Source organism: Sceloporus occidentalis, unplaced genomic scaffold (assembly GCF_023333645.1).
Source record: "Sceloporus occidentalis isolate IW3139 unplaced genomic scaffold, rSceOcc1.0.p SCAF_32, whole genome shotgun sequence".
Lineage (NCBI taxonomy): Eukaryota > Metazoa > Chordata > Lepidosauria > Squamata > Phrynosomatidae > Sceloporus > Sceloporus occidentalis.
The window spans coordinates 4344924-4362827 of NW_028317012.1; the positions used below are offsets into that span (position 1 = coordinate 4344924).

Consider the following 17904-nt stretch of genomic DNA (forward strand, 5'->3'; position numbering starts at 1 on the left):
TCTCTACCTATTCCCTTTTTTTCTCTCCCCCTCTGTGATCTCCCTTCTCATCATCTCTTCTCCATGCTCCTTTTTTCTTTTCCTTTTATCACCTTACTCTTTCTCCTCCATGCTCTTTACCGCAACCTTTATTTCCTATCTCTCCCAATTCTGTTTCTCTCCTGCTCTTTTCCTCCTACCTCCTACCTCCTTATTTTCTTGATCTAGCTTTTCTCATTAACTCGCCTTTCTCATATCTCTCATTTCTGTTTATCTCCTATCTCCTCATTCCCTGTCTCTCCCGTTTTTTGTCCACATATGTTCTCATCCTCTTATCTTCCTCTTACTTATGTCTCCCCTTTCTTTTTATATCTGCCACTTTTCCTTATCTTTCTCACTATATCTCCTTTTTTCTTATTCTCCTAATCTCTCAACTTTCTTTCTCCTTTCTCACTCTGTCCTTTCTCCCCATCACTTATCTCTCTGAAGTTCTGTGGTCCGAGCACAAGGCATATGTCTCACATCTCCATTGCAGTGTGTGCAGCTTCACTGGTGAGCACTGGGAAATGTAATCTACCAGCGCTCAGCAATAATGCCCCTCCAAAGGTCAAGCTCTGGATTTGTCCCTGGGCTCTAGGTGAACCCAGTCTCTGGCACCCTTCTCCTGCATGTATTTCTTCATGTAGGAGAGGACTTTGTAATGGTAAGCACCTGTCACTGCAAGTCCTTAGGAGTAGAGAAACTTAGGGGGGGGGGAATGCAGAGTGGAGAAGCTTTACAAATTGAAAATTTTGTTACACTAGGGGCATTCAATGCAGTGTATATAAAAGGATTAAGCTTGAAATAGAAGTACAGCAGAATATTGGTCTTGCAACTTTCCCTACTGAGAGGAAAAAAAAAAAAATTTACTTGCCAGACTCAGACTATAGCTTAACATTACATGAGGGGGGGGGACATTAATAGTAATCATTTACAGAAAAGGTGCTGGGCAGTTCCAAGCTTGCAATATGGGTGCCAGGGATGGTCTTTGGGGTGTGCGACCTGTGACCTATTTTAATTAAATTTAACCTTTTACCTTTCAATTAGGGCCTAACAAAGTCTGTATACCATGTCAAACATTTATTATTGTAAATATGTTCCACGCCTATCTTGTTTGGGTTTTTTTCAGGGGGGAAAACTGCTTAAGAAAAAAACCCTGGGTTTTTTCCTCCAAATTGTCAGTAGGATTCTGAATGCTTACTGTGGTGATGTCCACAACTGAATATCTTACTTATTTACACTTGCTAATAATTGAGCTAGCACCATGCATGTTCCTGTTATCTGTGGCACTGTCCTGGTTAGCTGCCCGACTTCTGCTTTTGAGGACAGCGGAGATCATGGGCCATACCTAAATTCACAACTACATGATGGTTATGCTCTTTGTTGTGGAAGTCTGAGTAATTTATGGCACTCATAATCTTGAGTTGAGTGCCAAGCATACCCTTTCATAATTGTATACATAGACTACACTGGGCAGGGCTAATAGGCAATATCCAGTCGCAGCTGGCATTGTGCTCTACAATTGGCCTCTGTCAGGCCTGCATGTATGTGATGGATAGACAGTATTTGTTACAGGCCTGTGGAACAGAAGTGGTTGGTGATTTACAGAAAACATGAGTGGGATATATACACACAAACTGGCAAGAAAAAGGTGCAGTTTATGGCAGTTAATATGGATATATTGAATAAACATATGCTACAAACGAGAATGTTCCATATGTGCTGCGAAGTTTGGAATATGTATTTATACACACACTTATAGCTTGTCACACGAAACAAAACTCCCTTTAATGAAACATCCTTAAAAACACGTGATGTGCCTACTTGTTTCAGCCCTCATCGGTGGACATATTTCCGCCAGTCAGTCTTCCTGTGACAAGCACAACTCACTTTTTTAACAAGTATTTGGTTCCTGCCTATTTCTCCCTTTGGTGGCAGGTCATAGTTTTTACATGCAACCTGCTCTTTTAATCGAGTTTTCCATTTGTATTCCCTTGTCTTTTGGTCACTGCATGTTTAAATTCAGCGTACCAAGATGCAGCATAAAGCGGCCGCCGGCTTATGTTTTTATTACTGCAGGTGTCACGCTTCCCGACAGCAGTTTTTATCAGGAAGATTTAGCTGTATAACTTAGCAATAACCTGACTCCAAAGTGGATTTCTCTCATAAGAAAACCACAGGGGCCGCGATTTAGTGCCTTGATAAGGCGAACGATGCTGACACAGCAAGGAGCACAATGAGGCCGTTAACGGGGGTGGGAAGTGGGTGCAGGGGGTACAGTTAAAGATGCAGCCCACGTTGGGAACAAAACATCAGCTCCTGCTGAACTACTAATCCCACGAAGCCCAGCCAGCTAGTCTGGATGGTATAATTTCGCCTGCCGCCACGTAAGCAAAATGTACTGAAGCTGTAAAACCACCGAATACAATGAAGACTTTATTTTGTGTCTCTTGCCACCTTCAGTATTTAGTTATCCATTTCCCCGTTTTCTTTCTCCCTCGTATTATGACTCCAGCAGAGCATTGAGCTCTTGCATTAGTCGGTGTATTTCATGCTTTCTGTACGGGCAGCCTGCCATCCGCCTGAGGGGTGAGAAGGAAGGCACACGGCATGCATGCAAAGTACCATCCAGCCGGTGCCCTACTGCAGCCCTAATAATTCACTTACTGCTTGCTCCCTGTTGTGTTGCTCTGTAGATCTAGCAGTTATCAAGGAGAATCTGAATTTGCGTAGAAAAAAATGCAAGCGGGACATTCAGTAACCCTCTTTTTGTTGCTGTGCGATGTTTGTCGTTTCCTTTTAACAGCAGGTTAACCCTTTCGGCATGTCATTGTCACACGGGAAAGTTGTGTTGAATGAAATTGAATGGGCGCATTCTCTGAGACATTTAATTTGTCACTCTGCTGATTTAGAAGATACATTTCCTACTTTAATCCTTTCATCGAAGTCTCTTGCTGGTCCCAGTCCCTTGCCGTTCATACTGGGACTAGTAGTAAGGATTTCTCGTTGGGAAAACTATTCATGGACGTTTTCTACACATTTGTATGAAAAACGTCCTGCTGAATTCTCTTAGCAGTGCTGTGTTTTAATTTGTCTGTGATATATATGTATTTAGGATGCTTGAGAAATAAATTATGCCCAATTTTATATATTTTTTTTTTTTCATTTTGTGATGCTTGAGATAGAAAGTTTGAGAACATTCTTTAAGGAACAAGTTCCACTAACATTGGTTTGATCGCATTACAGCATATAGTAGAAGCTACCATATTACATTTATTTCCCAGACGGTTGGGAACTGGACAGAAAATAATAAAAAAATAATAATAATAATAAAAAACCCTGCTCTTATTTCTCTTTCGAGTTGTATGTAAAGCAAAGCTGTCTGTTTAGAAATAGGAGACAGAAATAGAGAGGTATTAGTAATGAGAGAACTTCAGTCTCTGTTTTTGACTATATATCATTAAAGGGCCACTCCAGCCCAACCATCATATACAGTTAAATGCGTATGATACGGCCCCTGTGTTTTCCGTTTTGCAAATACATGGTGGATTCAGCAGAATCCCCTCATGTGTTTGTCTCCTTCACCTCAATAAATACCCCCGTAGGATGATGCGCGCAGCCAGTCCGCCCCGGCTGCAGGGGTCTCTTCAGAGCGCATGTGTGGAAAGTTCCATCGGTTTCAATGAAAGGACTTTCCCATCACTGAACGACTGCTTCAACCAGCTAGTCTGTGGCACAAATAGTTGGTCCACGGAGGAGACACTCTAAAGAGTTTGTCTTTAAGAATACACCAACTACCTGGCCTAGAAGCTGCTCTCGCTACTGCAGCAGGACTGCAACTTCTAGGCGCGGGTAGGTGCTGAGTTTGTATTTTAGTTTTGAAGAATGTGTACTCAGAGTACTTCTTTAGTGGCCGTGTTGGGGACAGTAAAGGCTTGTGGTTTGTGCGATGCGTATATCGTGTGTAGGGATTAAATGTTTAATGCTAAATTACCTAAGTATGATATACATATTTCTGAAGTCTCCCATGTGTAAGCGGGACAGTCCCAACAGAATAAATGCCTAAATAAAATACATTGTTTTTGTTAACGGTTTATTGAAAGATTTTTATTTGTCGAAAAGCACTCACTCACTTTTTGGTATGAATATTACAATAAAAGTTTCTCAATGCTAATCATAGTAAAGTCATCCAACAATTTCAGTGGGGGTACATCCCCATACGTTTTCATCATTATATGTGTTAAACACATTACACGGTCAATGGGTCACAGTCATACAGTCTTGCACCTTTATCCGCATCCTCTTTAACACTTGATGTTGAAGCGTGTTTTGCTTTGGATTACGAACCTTATTGAACAGGGAAGTCATCCCTTCTGCTTTCAGGATGTTTGAAGTTGCACCTTGTTGCTCATCTTATCAGATGCTGCTGCTAATGAATCGGAGCCTATAAAGAAAAGGCTTTTAAATGTTTCTGTATCTGGTTTGAGGCTTCATGTATTGGAATTGCTTGTACTACAGTTATATACATGCCTTTGAAATGAGATGTAATATCACCAGCATCTGTTGTGTATGTTTTCTCTAAGGTTTCTAGTGCATTCATTTTTTATTTTTATTTTTTTTGTTTTTCTTTGTCGTGTTTACCTTTTTTTTAGTATTCATATTAAACAAGCAAAGTGGCTTCTTTGGTTGGTTCAAGCCCCAGATACAAGCTTCAACCAAAGGTGAACATGAAGTCCATATTCAAAATAGCAGAGTCCCAAAACAAACTGAATACATTGTGGTTCAATCTTGGTTTAGATTGAATGCCACTTGGCATTCCAAGGTGCAAATACATATACAGTATCGGCAATTTACTGCTCTAAGGAATTTAAAGGGTGAGTTGCCTGGTGAGTTGTGGTTTCAAGTTGACTTTATGATGCCCCGATGCTGGCAAGTTTCTATGCAAGAAGGACTAAGAATGCATGATTCAAAGGATGAGACTTCTCACCCACCTAAATATGTAATATGCACGGCCAGCGAAGGTCTTCCTGCAGCAGAACCACACTGGGCTGTCCCTTAATAATGTAACGCAAAGTCAAGGTATTGAAAGCCCAACTTTCCTCATCTCTCCCTTTAGCGAGTAGACTCTCTCTCCTTATCTCTCCCTTAAGAGAGTAGGCCTCATAGTATCACTTGAAAGACTTAGAGGTTCCGTTTACTTGAAAAATAGAAACCATAATGCTGGTATATTGTTTGAATGCATCTGTGGAGGGCATACACCATACATGTATCTGCTACTGAAAGCATTGAGCTATAAGTTGGAGCAGGTACGTAGAAATATAGTGATGTTGGTTGAAGGCCAGTTAGCCTGACTGCTGGATACATGGTTATCAATCTAAGAAACAAATAGAAGGTAAAGAGTGTTCCTACCATTGCAGGGACGTGCCACATTAATTACACATCGTATAATGAATGTAGCTTTTAATAAGGTGATCATTTTCATTTAACACTACAGGAGACCTAATTACATTGATTCGTTGGTCCTGAAGAAGGCACTTAATTATAATAATTGGCATATGGCCCATTGCAGTGGGTAAAATGTGGAGAAAGAACTTGTATATTACGCCAGTGTACGTTTCAGCAAATCCTAATGTGCAGTCATCAGCCCCTTACCCAGTCAGTGGTGGGCAGTCGCTGGCGCTATCCTGTAATTTGCCTTGAAAGGAAAAACTTATATTCCACGCAGTCCCGAGACATAGTGAGACTGTTACTTATGATAAAGTTTTAAGAAGTCTGAGCTATCAAATTTGATTTAATGGAACAAGAGTTACTGGTCTCTTAAAAATAATTAGCACATTCATAAAGAAGGCATATGGTGAAACAACAAGCTGGTACCCCAGCACTCGGGTGGCAATCAATGATTAAGTGTGGCGTTTCCTTAAAATTGAGGCATCTTTCAAGTTTTAAATTTTAGCGTGTTCAAATGTCACTTTTCCAAAATGTTCCATTCTATTTATCTATACCTAAGCGTAATATAATGGTGTTCTTATCAAACAAGATAAGAAAGACATTTTAAAAGCCTATATTTTGTGTAAACTACATGATTTTATTTATAGGGCATCAACCATCTTCATTTCCTGCTAATCTAGATCTGCACGATTGTTCCTCCCCATTATGTTATTTCTGACCTGGTGTTAATTTGCTTGCCGTCGATTGGTACAAGCAACTGGATATTGGGTTCAGAGAAGGGGGATGTAGTAGAGGGAAGATTTTGAAGCAGTTTGATTACCAAATAAAAAGCACAAGCTGTGGGTAGTTTCAATAAATAAGCTGAAACGGTGCAGGAGAACAGTTATGGTTTCTGCCAGGACGATATGACTTGTCGGATATGTTTTCTGCTTCTTTGCTTGTGGTTATGACCGGCAGTGCTGGTGGTTTAGTGTTGGGTTCAAGCCACCATATCTTCTGTGTCTTGTACTTTCTAAATATCCAGATTTGTTATGCAAATACCCAAACGTTAAAATAAATAGTATACTAGTCAATGACATAAATATCAGTGAATATCTTGAATAAACAGTCAAGGCAAAGTTTCAATGGAACTATAAAAACTTTACTGAAAATAAACACCAATCAAATACTTTAGACATACACTGCTGCAAACCATATATATCATGTATAAGTAGAAACTTAACAATATAATATCTTTTTCTTATAGTATAAGAAAAAAACTAAACAGATATACTTGGCTATATTAGTAGAAACGCGGCAGCTTACACAGGATAGCTGGCTTAGCATAAACCATGAAACAATGAAAGTTCCTTGCCACACGTTCAATGCATGTACATGGGCTCCTCACAGACACCTGGCTTCTTCCGACCCAGTCATGAAACTCCTTCTAAGCTAACTGCTTCGAACTTAAATAGCCTTCAATCCAGTATCTACCCACCGAGGTAACACAACCAATACGTAATGGCCATCTCTAGGATATGGTCACTACATGTGGTTATTTGTATAAGGAAGTGACTCAAAGATCCTCACTTCCTCCCTCAAAGCACATGTCTCATTGAATATCTGGCAGCCATTTTTATTCCCTCAAGGTTGCTGTGCTCACTATATATATGGTCATATATTATTGCTTATGCATGGGGACACGCATTAAACATTTATTATTGTTCATAATCAATACAAGGTTCATGCTAAAGAATACACCTTAAAAATCACTTAATGCCTAAGTAAGAGGCACTGCTATTAGCACATCCTTTTAATGTTTTTTTGCTGCTTAGTAATGGAAGAAGACCAGAACATGTCTTCTTACCAAAGATTAAAAACACACCCTTTTGTCATTAAAGGGAAATGCCCATATGTCTTAACTTCAGTAGTCTGTTTACCCTGCACCCACTACTATGAGCTTGGCAGATGTGCCTGTAGAATCATACGATTACTGAAGAAGGTTGTCTTCCAAAAATCAAAGCTGATGTTTTCCTCCTCTTGACAAGAACAGCTAAGATTTCTTTGAGATCAAATCCCAAAAATGACGTTAATTCCACCTTTCTGACAGGGTGGCAGGTAAAAATTATTAGTGTGGAAACAGAAGGGGCTTATGGTTGAGCCTTGATGCCAGATAAAGAAGCCTTTGTTTCAGGGCACCTGTAACACCACAAAGTGGCCCTTGTCACTTGATGGACTGGCTTCTCAGTGACTCTGCGTTTTTATTGAAGGTTAAACTTGTAGTTGGTTAACTTTGTCTTCAGTGCTCCAGAATTTGCTGAGCGATTAAAGATTAATGGTTAGAGCTTGCATCTAAACCTTGTACTGTCCTCTGGTGAATGGAGGTAAGCCACACGGTGCCAGTTCATGCAGTGACAATACTTGCTTGCCATCTGGTACATATGTCTGACATAAGGATGTGTTTAATGGGGGTGCCTCACCTTTACAGCAGCACTGTCTGTTGTGTTTAGAAAGTACCATTGACTTGATTTTGTCAGAGTACCTAATGGGCACATCTGCTCCGCCAGATTTACAGCGCAGCGTAAGGGACAGATTCTGCTTGCCTCACGGTTGCACTCGTCTAGAATGGATACTCAAAGCTTTTTTCTTTAAATTGCATGTGTCTTGTGGCAGAGCATTTTTAGATGTTCTAACTATTGTATGCTTTGCGCATGCATAGGTTAAATGTCCACAGTAGAGTAATATTTAAGGTGACAGTTGTTTGAAGCGGTATGCAGACAAGTGCGTAATAATGCATAATAATGTTATAATGCGCGTCAATGAGGTCGGGTCTTTTTGCCTGATCTTTACCTCTCCCGCTTTTGTAAGTGACAGTGAGACAACAGCTGCTGTCAGATGGGTTTAATATCTCGGCTGCGGCACGGCTCGCTCCGTTTGACTCTCCATATGCTTCTTTTGTTCCACCTGATCTTCTGGAATCATAACCCACATTACCAGGAAGCTCCTAGTTTTAATTAAACCACTAAAAACAGGATAGCGATATCTTAAGTTTGTATGAGTATGTGCTTGGAGGACTGAAATGTTAATTGTGAGCTCATCCACTAAATATGAGAGATTTGTTGTTGAACTCTAAATGATCACCATAATACATATCAATATATTGTCCTAGAGAGGCTTTACATTTTCATCCTGTTTCCATCTCTTTCTCTCTCAGCAATTCTCATGGCTTACCTACCAGTGCTTAGGGCTTGTTGTGCTTTTTCCGTAGGTTACTAACTGGGTAAATTCCCTTATGGTAAATCCCAGAAGCTGCTGTAATGATATCAGACTGCGGTTAATGAAACTTCTTTAAACACCACTGCAATGAGAGTGTTCAGAGTGTGGCAGACCAAACACACCGGCATATGCCAACTTGCTCTTAATATGTTGAGGATTGAAAATAAGTCCTCTAAGACTGTCTTCATTAAGGTGTTCTTTTGGATAATGTTATTTGACCTTGAAGCAAAGCCAGGCAGGAAAGAAGTAATACATAGGGGTTTATTAAAAAGAAAAAAGAAAAAAACAGGAGTTGAGGTGCGCCACATTTCAAGGGCCAACGCCAGCGAGTCTCCATCAAGGAAGTATGTTGGGCTTGTATCATCCATGATGATCGGCGAAAATGCTGATGGTTAAAGGTTCTTTAGTAAGAAGCTATGTGTATGATGGACATGATTGGCAAGTTAATTTGACACCATTAGCAAAAATAATGGTTTTAAGGTGTTAGATTATTGGATAACTTGATTCTGTTTGACCCCTGGCCTTAAACTCATTGACATCCATTTCCCAGAATAGAAAGTGTTTTACGCTTCACACCTATGATCCTCTAATTACTGTTATTACAGCACTTACATTTTATGTAACGTTTATTACATAGTTTAAAGGGTGTCCTCTGCCAAATGTGGAAAGTGAGTGCTGTGTGGCAAGAATAATACAGAAGCTGAGACTGCTGTAGCAGGCAGCACGGTCTGCGAGTTGAGTTGACTTTGACACAATATGCCAGTCTTTATGAACGGAGACATTTGTCTTTCACAGACAGCTACGGTAGTATGTAAGTACTTAAGAGCCTGAGTGGCGTAGAGGTTAAAAAACAAAATCACAGGAAGCCCTTCAAATCAAGTAGAAAAAAGGACCAAAATAGCCAGTGAAATAACTGGATATGTCAATACATTGAACACACAGACGGTAATAGCCATATTTTAGCAAAGCGGAATTGTGGCAATTCTGGAGCAAAGTGATTGCTCCCTGTGTGCCAAAGAAAAACATATCATTGATTTCTATGAGGTTTGTACTGTGATAAAAATGGAGTAGTTGCATTGCCCTAGTTTTGCCTTGATTAATATGGCCCTAAGGGTCATGGATACGATGTCAGATGCGATTTCCAAGCCAAAGCATTTTAAAGGTTGTGCTGACGGAAACGGCTATATAACGATAGGTTTGCCGTCTATGCATTAAAATAGCTTCTTTATGTTTATGTTCAACTAGAAAAATTATTGCTCTTACCCTAACATTCTATATTCTATAGGTGAATTTATGGAATGTTTCCATATTTTCCTTCTAAACTGCTTAACTCATCGTGTCCCATAACCCGGGCCGGCCCAAGGCAAAATGCCGCCTGGGGCGAATTTTAAAATGCCCCCCCTTATCTACCATTCCTCTCCGTCCGTCCCTGCCGCCCCCCCCCCCCTTGTACTTACCTTTCATCAGTCCTGCGGCGAGTCTCCCTGTTCGGAAATCTTCCGGCACTCAGCATTACAAGCCAGCACTGAGACTGAACAGGGAGACTCGCCGCAGAGGGGAGAGAGAGAGGGGCGCCGAGCGGGTACTGACAGCTTGGTAAGCGAAAACTTGGTAAGGCAAAGTGCCGCCCCTTCAAAAGTGCCGCCTGGAGCGGTTGCCCCACTCGGCTCCATTGTCAGGCCGGCCCTGCCCATAACGCATTCTCGGCTCCTCCTTAGCAGTTACTGATCCCATGCTGTTCTAACTGGTTTAGTGGTCAGAAGAGAAGAGGTCCATTAATACAGTGATATGGTATACTATTGAAATGCGAGTCTGTCATTTTGGCATAAAACAAAGTGTGGAGGTGTCTACTACTAGCGTATACTTTGTTGAGGGGAGTTCCTTGTCTTTATGTGGGAGAATTTAATGGCTGTCCTGCAGGGCATGTCTTGACATATGTGAATACATCAATACTGCGCTGTAACAATTGTGCACAGTGCAAAAAATATAGTATGTAAGTCATATAATTGGGATGTCCATTAGGGTTTTCTGTAATTACCAGATGCATCCTTATATTAGGCTTGATCCTATATAGAGTTTAATTCTGAAAACGAAAACATGAACCTAGTCATCAGCAACCATTATATACTTCTTAAAGGCTCCATGTGAAGCCCTATCCTTTGACACATCACATAGGAAGCAATTTTGAGTTTCCACTTACAAAAACAGGAAATCACATGTATTAAATTCATTGTATTGTCATAGTTTTAATCCAAGCATTTCTTTTTCCTTTAGGTTGGCTATGAAAATGCTGGTACAGTAGAATTTCTGGTGGACAAACATGGCAAGCATTACTTTATAGAGGTCAACTCCAGGCTGCAAGTGGAGCACACTGTAACAGAGGAGATAACTGAGTGAGTCTTAACGTGGGACTTTATGGGGCATTGTGACAGAGCTAGAGCGAGCAAGTTAAAACGAGGACATTTCTTGTGCAAATTCCAAATTCAAAACTATGAGCAGAACCACTCCATCAAAACCAAAAATGTTTTTCAGGTTGCTCTAAAATTAACACTTTGGACAAGAAATACCCCAGTTAGGACCTAATATATATTTCATTTCTCATTACTAAATAGTGATCAGAGTCTCTGTTCAAGGTTGTTTGTACAAAGTTTTCCAGTTAGGATCAAGTCTTATGTTCTCAGAGGTTTTAAAAGCTTATGTGAACATCCATCTTCTACTGTGTTGGCCCAGTAAATCACCTTCGACAGTAGGATCCATCTTCTTTTAAATCAGTACAGCTATATCCATTTTGTTAGTAGGATGAAAATGTATTTAGGGACTAAAAATATAATCCACTAATTCTCGGGCATATAGTACATGTTTGAGAGCCATATGTATTTGTGCACAGATGGATAAATTGACAGCATTTTACATCTCAATCTATTAGTACATATTGTGATATGTTACAGGCTTCCCCATTTAACAGAATCAATTCACAGAGAAGGTGATGGGTACAACCAATCAATACAACCTAAGAGAAGAAGCAAAGCATGGTGTATTAGATATGTGTGCAACACCCAGTCCCCCAGTGAAAACCTTTAGCGGCATTAACTTTGATGAAAAACTTCTTGGTGCCAAAGATTAATTCTGGCCCACCTGTAGCCCTGTAGCCCCCTTGCTCTGCCAATATAGAATGCTTAACTTTCCACAACTTGAAATCCCCTGTTTTGGTTGGTATACCCCATTATTTCAAGATAATCCATTGCTATCCCCTTCGATGTAAGTGAAGAGGCCGCATTCCCTGCTTAAAGGGACATGATTCCTCTTTAAAATGTTGAATAGCACGCGGGACAATAATTGCAGTGTTGCAATATATAAGTATATTTGACAAAACCATTGCAGATCTTGAGTTCTTTCAACGTATAATAAGCCATCCTAAGTTCCCAGTTCAAATTGGAGAAAAGCATTCTGTAAAACTACCTTTCCAAACTCCTCTAGACTGAAATGACTTCAGTTCTTAACAGAAGCACAAGGTCATATTTTTCACACTCAATTCATTTTTGTGAGAATGGTGTTTTGGATGTTAAGAATATTCTTAAAACCTCAGCAAAAAGCTTCAACAAACATGCAACCGCTGAAGGATATGAAATAAATAATGGAGTTTTCTTCTGTGATAGGAAAAAATGATCAGATTGAATGAAAAGATCCGAGTCAAATAACTATTTAACATTTGTCTTGGTTTTCAGGCAATGGATATCCTCTAGTCTTATAACAATATTCTCTCAGACCTAGACTTAAATTCTTATTTATATAACCAACTACCTAACAAGGTTGACAATACATTGTCAACTAAACACAAAGCAGATAACAAAAGGCATATGCAGAGGATCAGACGTTTTATTATAATGGAACTAGTGTCTACGACTTACGCTTTTGTTACTTTCAATCTGTGCTAACGTTCTTCTTGTGAGTTAAATCCTATTCTATATATGTCAAGTGAGAAAAAGTGGATCTGTCATCTTTTTACGAGACGTTAAACTACACAGTTTAATAAACGGTGAGTTGTGGGTATGACAGTTTCATCTCGCCGTATTAAAAGGGCACTTCCTGAACAATTCGTATGGAAATACTTTGCATAGTTCAAAAAAAATTATAAAAAGTACCTTAATGTTACCTTAAAATCATCTTTTCAAGCTCTCCTAGACTAAATGATTTCAAGTATTTTTAAAATGCATTGTTCATAGTTAAATAGTAAAAAAATATAATTTGCCTTAGGAAGAACTTGTAGAGCTGCAACTTCTCACCACCTCTGAGAGAACTGAAGAAGCCTATTGGTGGCAGGAATTTGCTCCTATTGAAATTGGTGGAAGTACTTTCCGCACATGGACATAGGGAAAAACCACTTAAATGTGGGATATCATCTAAATTCAAGTGCATGTGATGGATCGTTTTCCCCTCTATCATTGTGCACTAAGAAGAACTAAACACGGGATGTTTTTCTGAAGCTGAGAAGGCCCTGCGTAATGCAGAGTGTTTTCATCTCCACTCATTTACAGCTTTCCATTGAGCTAATAACATAACTACGATTTATATAGCTTCTTTCTCCCAGTGGGACTCAAAGTGCTTTCTTAGCGCACACTGATAGATGTTATCTATTTCTTATGAAAGTGGAAACTTTGATATGAAATTATTCAAAAGATACTGAACTTGCCAAAAAGCAGGTGACTTACCTCAATTACGAGAATGGTCCAGTGTAGCACCTCCCGTTTAATGATGCTGAATGTAAAATAATGCAAAAAAACAGAAGAGTGGAACTTGCCATTATACCTGACTAATGCGATAGTCTTTGAGAAAGCAAGCAGGGTGCTGGGTTGTATAGCGAGAGGCATTAGTAGCCGCAAGAGGGAGATGGTTCGGCCACTTTAGCTGACGTCTGACCAGAGATCTGTAGAGTATTGTGTAGAGTTCCACCAAAACGGTCAAGGGTTTGCAGGGTAAGATTTATCATGAAAGAATAAGGCATCTCGGCTTGAAAGAGGGGTGTGATAGGAGCATTTAAATAATTAATGGGATTTAACATTAGGGATTTAAGAGGGAAGTTTATTTCAAAGAAGGAGAAATGTTAGAACAAGAGGTTATAATCCAGAACTAGAGGGTCAGATTTAGATGTAAGGAAGTTTTACTTTACTGTGAGAGCGGGGGACAAATGTGATAGCCTTCCATCAGAAGTGGTAGACGCTAATACCGTGCTGGAATTTAAACATGCATGGGATAGACATAATATATCCTGAATCTTAGACAAGACCAAGGACTGAGTCTTACATTGTTGAAAAATGGGCAGACTAGGTGAATAGTTTTTTATTCTGTTTCTGTGATTTATTTTTTTGGTGAGGTTTCAGGATAATGCTAGATCTTTTCTGTTTCATATTGGATTCCAATATTCAATAGGTTGAAGCCTTGACCAAACCACATAAAGCTTGAACTCAATTTGTCACACGCTTGTCATCTGGATGTAAGTTATGCTTTTGTATGTAACATCAGATTGGTGGGGGCTAGGGGAAATCCTGATGGGTCAGGCACAGTTCTCCCATGGAGGGTCAGTTTTAGGATACTAGTTAACAATCCCCATATATCGTACTGCTGAGACCCTGTTGCAAAATGTGCACCAGAACCTTCTACATTGTTTCATTCAGTAGAGCGACATTTGTGTTATGAACGTTACTGGAAATATTGACTCATTTTATGAAGTTATTTTAGCGCTGAGAAGATGTTGCTGATTAAGAACATGCAGAATGAGGTCTCCAGCTTGCAAAAATCTTTGTAAGGTGGAATGCTCTTCATAGTATATTATAGAACGTGTTTTAACTTAGCATATTTATACTTCAGCAAAGGTGTGTTAGGTTTATAGACATGCCCTCTGAATTACATGCTTAAATGACGTTACTTTAATAGCAAGTAACTATTCTGAATCCCCATTAAGGATAGTAATATCTTAAATGAAGATGTTATAAAGAAGACCTGTCCACTATAGAAAGAACACAAGGAAAGTGTTTCCATAGCTGGTGACAGAGATGGGCCTTTATGCTCAAGCCATTTGTAATTGATAAAAGCATGTTTTTGTTTTTTTGTTTTTTTTTCTGTATCAAAGTAGCCAGTCACTTTAATGTTAATATTAATAAAACATTTAATATTTTTACGAATGCCAACAATTACTGTGATGTGACTCCCTCAAGAGGTCTTCAGGCTTGTGGTATTCATTGGTACTTCACTGCTGTTAAGCGACCCACACGACCCAATGTGGCTGTACGACTAGCGTGGTTGGTGGCGCATGTGATTTAGTGGCAGTCCTTCAGGTGACATCTTGGCTGTGTTCTCACAATGACTTAAAAGCCTTATTAGAAAAGTGATCCGTTCTCTAGAAGAGTCCGTCCTTTTACTGCGAGATGGCCTGTTTGTCTCCTTGGCACGGGAATATATGATTGTCTCCTCTTACCGCATCTTAGATTGGATACACAGTATTTGCTTTAAGTCAAGATTATCTTTTGCTATAACTTCCATTTTAATGTCGCTGGGTTTTAATCGAGTGATCACAGTATACATATTAAGAAGAGAATTAAGAGAAACATAATGTACACACAAAGCAAAACTCTTTAGAAATAAATTTCAGCTCAAAGGCAGCTGGGAAACAAACTCCTTTTGTATGCGATCCTAAATTGTGATTAAGCAATTGTGGTAGAGCTTCTGTACTTTCTCCAGTTCTTACTATATGTAATTACTATTTGGGAAGATAAGAACAGCATATAATATAAATGTGTTTTTTTGTTCGCATGCCTGTATTTCGTTATACGATTTTGTAATTACAAAAGTCTCTTTAAAGTTTGCCTATCAACTTTAGAGTATAGCGTTCCACATAAAGATACTTGGTGTATACTTATTTTTAATGACAAGAGCTGCTAGCCCCAAATTTAGTTATAGTTTCTTGCAGATTACTTCATTGAGCAGCCTTGCCTGCCATAATCGTCAGTTATTGCCAATGCGGCTTCTATCTTTGTGTGACGTGTGTGTGTTAATGGACTAGGATAGCTTGGAACAGCGTTATGGGATTCATGTTCTGGAAAATAAACCTACCGTGTGAATTGAATTGTTGGCACAGGCCACTTCAGCAGAGCGACAAATGGTATCCTACTAAAAGGCGGAGGGCCTTGGCTTTGCTTTTGGCTGCCTGTTTTCTTTTGGTTGTGTAGACAGTATGTGGCCTCATGCTGCACTCACTGTACAACCAGGTGTTATACAACCTACCCTTAGAAATGGAAATCTCATTTAACTAGTGAGGAAAAGACTCATTTAACTAGTTAATTAATCCACCCCCACAACCATATAGCTGCTACTCTTCTCATTTCCAGGCTGATGTTAGGCTGTTTTGTTAATTAAACAAGTTTTTATTATCTTGTGCACAATATTGCTGAGACTATAACAGGCTTCCTCATCCCAGACACATGCAGTCAGACAGCTGCACAGATCTATATCCTTAAACATTAATGTTAACCCTGGTGCGGAAAACCCTTCTATGTGTGCAAGATATGTAACACGTAACGCTGTCCATAACTTGTAGAATTGTACATGGAAGCGGCTCAGTAAGTGACCACTTTTTGCTAAATTTTCAGTAACTTTCTTGAATGTTGGTGAATCACATGGAATCATGTTAATGTCAGATACGAAGTGTATAAAAGCACCATCCAGCCTTTTTAACCTTGTTACTACGAGTGTCCCCTTTAACTAGGGACAGTTATATGCGAATTAAATGCCAATATCACTAGAGTGGATGCATTTTGATATCCAGTCCATGTTAAAGAGATTATCTGATCCTCTGCTCTATAGATAAATAGTTTCAGTTGCATTAAATATAATTGCTGCAGTCAATGTAATTTAGTGGCAAGTCATTCCTAAACAGAATAGAGCCCCCTTTCTACAGTGCTTACTCCTATCCTTAAAATTACAGCTTCTGAATTTCTGGTTCCCAGTTAAAAAGCCGTAAGTCTAGCAGAATAATGCCAGAAAGCAATGTATTAAGTTTGGCTCATGATTTTGATATATGGATGCGTGCCGTGTAACACAATAAAGGATACACATTGTGGAACTGACTGTATTAACAGGTAGGGTAACGGGTGTAGGTACCAGTATAAGTGTGCGTCTTTTTAGACACAGATATTTCCTCAATGTTATTCAATCTGCTGCTTTGGAGCTACTCTATTGAAAGGAGTGCATGTTTTCTTTTACAATAATATTAAAATCTATAACACATTCTGCTTGGATGTGAATCCTTTGGTTTTGGGTAATGGATCTATACGTCTTGTACATACTGATGTACCCTCTACCTATGGATCAATCCATAAACTGAGGTTGATATTTTGCATGTGATTAGTGTGGTGGTTATTGGTTATGGTGCTTATTCTTGGTATCCCCACTATAATGTTGGCTCTTGTAGACTGTTGGCTAGACTGTTTTGGGTTAAGAGAATCCCAAGAGATACCACTTGCAGCAGAAAAAGCCCTGGGGCAGGAAAGGTCTCTGAGCTGCTGGATCTGAGGGCTGCTGCCCTTTCTCGTGTCGGTGTCTGTCATCCATAGCTGCTTCATGTATGACAAAGCGGCTGCTGTTGAGCTTGTTAAGGCAAAAAGGACTCCAGCAAGAACATCTCGTCTGCTGCTATTAATTGGAGTCCTATTGCCCTGTCTTGGACATTTTTTTTTCTTTCTGTTTTTGTTCTGCTGTCTGAAATTACCATAGTGATAACTCATTTTTCCAAAATCTATGGATGTAGCGTTGCACCAATTGATCTGTCCATCCTACCAAGAAGCTCTTAAAGGTCTTGTTCCACTTAGAAGAAGCAACTGCATTATATTAAACCATGAAAGGCTGTTGAATTGAATACATTCCTCTAAAGGTTTAACAGCATAAAAATGAAACAAACCTTTTTTTATGGTGACAACCAAGTAGTGCCTGCTTTTGTCTCATGTGACAGAATATAAATTGGGAAGCTTTTTTTACATGACTAAATACTTATTTCTGGAAGGGCTTGGGCGTTCTGCAGCAGCAGGAGTGATGTTGCCGTGTGTACTTACGTGTTAAATGCAGAGATGGTAAAGTAACACCTTTAAATAGGGGAAAATACATTCTAAATGATTAATCTTCAACTTATTAAAG

General features: G+C 39.4%; 1 protein-coding gene across 1 annotated transcript in view; it reads left to right on the top strand.

Annotated features, from left to right (window-relative positions):
* Positions 1-17904, top strand: part of LOC149298568 (pyruvate carboxylase, mitochondrial) — a 159642-nt gene that overhangs the window by 33628 nt on the left and 108110 nt on the right. The window contains exon 7 of the mRNA XM_089487272.1: positions 10996-11114. Within this exon, the coding sequence (XP_089343398.1) occupies positions 10996-11114 (119 nt within the window). The remainder of the gene's footprint in view (positions 1-10995; positions 11115-17904) is intronic.